This window comes from Helianthus annuus, chromosome 6 (genome assembly GCF_002127325.2).
Source record: "Helianthus annuus cultivar XRQ/B chromosome 6, HanXRQr2.0-SUNRISE, whole genome shotgun sequence".
In the NCBI taxonomy this organism is placed as follows: Eukaryota; Viridiplantae; Streptophyta; class Magnoliopsida; order Asterales; family Asteraceae; genus Helianthus; species Helianthus annuus.
In genome coordinates this window covers 9,181,760-9,186,054 of record NC_035438.2, presented here as the reverse complement: position 1 = coordinate 9,186,054, position 4,295 = coordinate 9,181,760, and the positions used below count along the sequence as shown (strand labels likewise).

The 4,295-nt window shown below is 35.8% G+C and overlaps 1 protein-coding gene across 1 annotated transcript; it reads right to left on the bottom strand.

The window, feature by feature from the left end:
* Window positions 1-410: 410 nt before the first annotated feature.
* LOC110864589 (ethylene-responsive transcription factor 1) lies at window positions 411-2,325 on the bottom strand. The gene is made up of 2 exons (XM_022113693.2): window positions 1,874-2,325; window positions 411-1,507 (listed from the first exon to the last, which is right to left on the bottom strand). The coding sequence occupies exons 1-2, from the start codon at window positions 2,219-2,221 to the stop codon at window positions 755-757; spliced, it is 1,101 nt and encodes a 366-aa protein (XP_021969385.1). The 5' UTR covers window positions 2,222-2,325; the 3' UTR covers window positions 411-754.
* Window positions 2,326-4,295: the final 1,970 nt, after the last annotated feature.

Here is a 4,295-nt window from a genome sequence, read left to right as displayed (position 1 = left end):
TATATAATCTGACAAGATTGAATTAGGTAGGATTATTATAAAAATTTTTAACTTTTAGTCTTTCTCTTCTATTTAACAAGTCCTAGTTTTAAATAACACCACGTTTTATAACTAACATACGATGCATTATTTATGATATGTTTAATTTATATGTAAACACATGCTAATTGCTAATTGTTATCTGAATGACTGAATCTGTTTCTTGTTCTTTTTTCTATTTTATGTAATTATATTATAACTTTATTTTGAAATATATTAAAATGCTATAACGTTATACGATTAAATTAATTATAACATCATGCCTTATTTTGGTATCCCATCATCCCTTCATTTTACACGTTTCCATACACAAGATTGTTAAAAAACTAAAGCAAAATATTTAAATATTTCTTCTTTCAGTACCCATGTATTCAAAAGACTAAAATTAATTTATCGTTTTTTATAACAATTCTTACATTTTTTAGAATAAATACACCATAAACTACACCTTGCAAGATTTAACCTTCCAACCTTTTGATTGAGAAGTACATCACTTACTACCTGGATGTCTCATTGAGAACCTAAAACTAATTTATCTAATTTAGAAATACGTCACCCAACAACTTCCTCCGTGATAGCAGTAATGTAGCTAGATGACAATGACGTTACAATATTAGTAGGTGCTTCTAAGCTGCTACGCGCATCATCCTGTCACAAACCCACTACTAAAAAATAATCTCTCACGTAGAGGTTACTTCAGTAGAGAGGCGTACGTTTAGCCAGACCCGATATCAATTTGACTATTCCATAGTGAGTGAAGATCACCATCGTTGTGCGCTTCCGAGACATCAGTGGCGATATTTGACTCCTCACCCATATTTTCCCCAAAAATACACTCAAATATCGATGTATCAATATCGATCTCCAAAGGTGAATCACATGTATTAACTACCTCAACCGGTTTATCTGTGGTCATTGGTGGCTCAACCATATTTTCCAACAAATTATCCCACGCCAACTCATCCGCCACCTCAGCACTAGTGGGCTCCACCACATTTTCACCAAAAAATTGCTCATAAATAGATGTATCAATATCTAGCTCCCAATTTAAGTCAAAGTCAACCACCGGAGCAACCGGCGGCTCCACCGTACCGGCCGGTACAAAACTCTCGGAAATAAGTGTATCCAATTGGATATTCCACAATGAGTCACACTCACTACCACCATCATCCTCCGTGGCACTGGTGGAAGTTGATGGTTGGTCCACCTCATTTTTCTTTTGTCTTTTCCGGTGGCTTTTTCCGGCTGACGTGGAGGAGGATGATGCGGATGCCCGTGGTGATGCATTTTGAGATTGTAACAACTTAGAACCCACCAGATCATCGGGGCGGATCAAGAGAGGGAAGTTCAGCTTGGCTCGTGAGCCGCGGAGCTCAAAAGCGGCTTTGTCATATGCCATCGCGGCTTCCTCCGGCGTGTCGAATGTCCCTAGCCACATTCTTGTTCTTTTCTTCATCGGATTCGTTACCTATTAGACACAATGTAATTAGATCATATGTACTGGTAACGGTTATGAGTGAACAAGGGGTTTAACCAATTTATTAAAAAAAGTTTAAATCAAATAAAATTTAACAAAAAGGGTTGATGTGTAATTTTTTTTATTGGGTAAATGAGGAAGAAAAAGTTAACTTTGGGCGTTAGGATGGTCACGCCCTTCAAGTGGATATGTGAAGCGGTTTAACGAGCGTTATGGTATGATGTGGCATGAGAGCGCTTGGGTCTCACGCCCGTGCAACCAGCATCATACTAGAGGGTATATTTTGTAAATTTACAGTGATTTTTACAACATTGTCTAAATTAACACGATTTACTCTCTTGAGAAATATTTTTTTACCTCGGCCGCAAACTTCCCCCACGGCCGCCTCCTAATTCCTCTGTACCGCGTCCAGTCCGCCGGCTTGTTGTCTCCACGTGCCAATTTTTTCTTCTTTGATGTTTTAGCACATTCCGGCTGCACTTTGGCTTCCATGACAACATCGTCGGAATCATTTTCCGGCGACAAAGAACCACCGTCGGCCGTTGAATTGGATCCAACGGTTGTGTTTTCCGGTGGAAAACTTTCTAAAATGTCATGGAGATCTACAAGGAGATTCTCCGGCAAGTGGAGATCATCCTCTTGGTTTTCCCAACCTGGGATGAAGATTGGATCAGTTTGATCGCCGGAAAATGTTTGAAACTCCATGTTAGATAAATGGATGTTGAGATATGTTCTTTGTGTTGTTTATATGAAATTGTTGTGGTTTTGGTGTGTATATATATACACACACATATATATCACATATGCATGGAGTTGAAACTGGCATGTGAATAAATCAAGATATATTAAATTTCCAAAATCTATACTTATACATCTAATACGTGTCAGAATTCTGTTGGATTAAGTGACTAACTAACGATAATGTTAAAAAAATCGTGTTCCGTAGTTTAAAAAAATAAAATAAAGAAAAATAGAAATAGAACTTACATTTATTTCCTTATTTTTAAGAGAGAGAGAGAGAGAGATTGGAATGAAAATGATTTTTAATATATAAGATTTTGACTTTTGTTTTCATTTTTTTAGAACCCGAGAACATTATAATTAATAAAATATTTTCTTTTCACTTATTTGTTTTCTCTGCTTAATTCATTTTCTCTTCTTTTCTTTTGTTTATTAAACTCGGGAACACAAGGTAAGATTAACTTTCAAATGTCTCTTATTTCACTACTTTTTAGTTTTAGTTATTTTTCTTAAAATATCGTTTTATAATTCGTATATCTCTGTTATTGACTGTTTAACATCTCATCAATTTAACATCTTTAATACACGAGTTTGAGTTATTTTTCTTAAAATATCGTTTTATAATTCGTATATCTCCTTTAATAACTATTTAACATCTTTAATACACGAGTTTTCAATCTAATTCTCATGTGGCTTGTGAGTCATAGTAATATTTAAAAAAATATTATATTAACAAAGGGAAGAGGGTGGTTCATTTTTTGAATTAGTGGTTATTGGGAAATTGGTTTATGATCATTTTATTAATTCTTAACCATACTGATGATCGATGAATCTCCGGTTTTGACCATTCGTCAAACATGAGTTGTGACTAGTGAGAATTGATATGCAAACAAACACTTGACGGTTGACGAGCCGGTAGGAAAAAAAGTCTTTAATTAAAAATTTAAATAATTAAAGGCAAAACGTGAATTATATTTAAAAAACATACAAGTGTTTTTTCGCATATCAATTATTAGATAATATTCTCCACTTGATTCATAGTTCATTAGGGTGATCGGGGCACCCTTCGGGGACCCCTTCGGTGACTTCGGTTGCCGCATAGGGGGGGTGCTGCCAACCATTCGGGGAGGGAAATCGGGGACCATTTTTGGTGGTTGTTCACCGCAAGCGGGGAGGGAGAGAAATGGTGGGGCCCATTTTTCCAACCAATCAAACCTTTTTGTTTTTTTTTTTTTGAATAAAAAAACAAGGGTAGTTAAGAGGGGAATGGCGCCATCAAATTGGGGTGTTAGGAGAGTTTAAGAGGGGAGTTGACGTGGCACACGAGGATTGGTTTGACGTAAGAGAGGGGACTCACCTATTATGTGAGCACCCCTTACACCCTTATACATGATCTATTCGCATGTGAAATAGTTGTTAATGACACATCGGTGATCCGTAAGTAATTATCGTAGATGATGCGTCTATCAATGATCCATCGTTGATGTGTCTGTGATCGCTTTACTCATGCCCTTCACACTAACCTTTATCGACGGGTTATTTTGACAGTTTTTGTCTTTAGTGTGATAATCGAATGTCTTTTGATTTTAAGTGATTATTACCCTTGTTTGCTTAAATGCATATTCATAGTAATATAGTATGCTAGTAGGGTCATTTTTTTAACAGCAGATCAATTGGATTTCTAGCTTGCTCCAAAGGGTTAGCAAATGCTGTTTAAACCCCTCAGGCCCTCACCCCAAGTTCGAATTCCTCCTAGAGGTGCTCTCTCGTATTTACATAATTTGCACTTAGTAGTAATCGAACCTAAGACCTCCCTAGGAGAAAACCACTTAGTGAAAGTAGACCTTAGAAAAACTATGATGTGAAATATGTAGAGTTTGAAGAGTGTTGAAGAACTGATAAACATGAAGAACACATGTAAAACACTTGATATGCATATTAATTAAAAAGTAAAAGAAAAGTATAATAAATAGTTAATGTGTAACTTTACTTAATAAATAAAGTAAAAGAATATATTTTTTTTATATAAAATCTTACT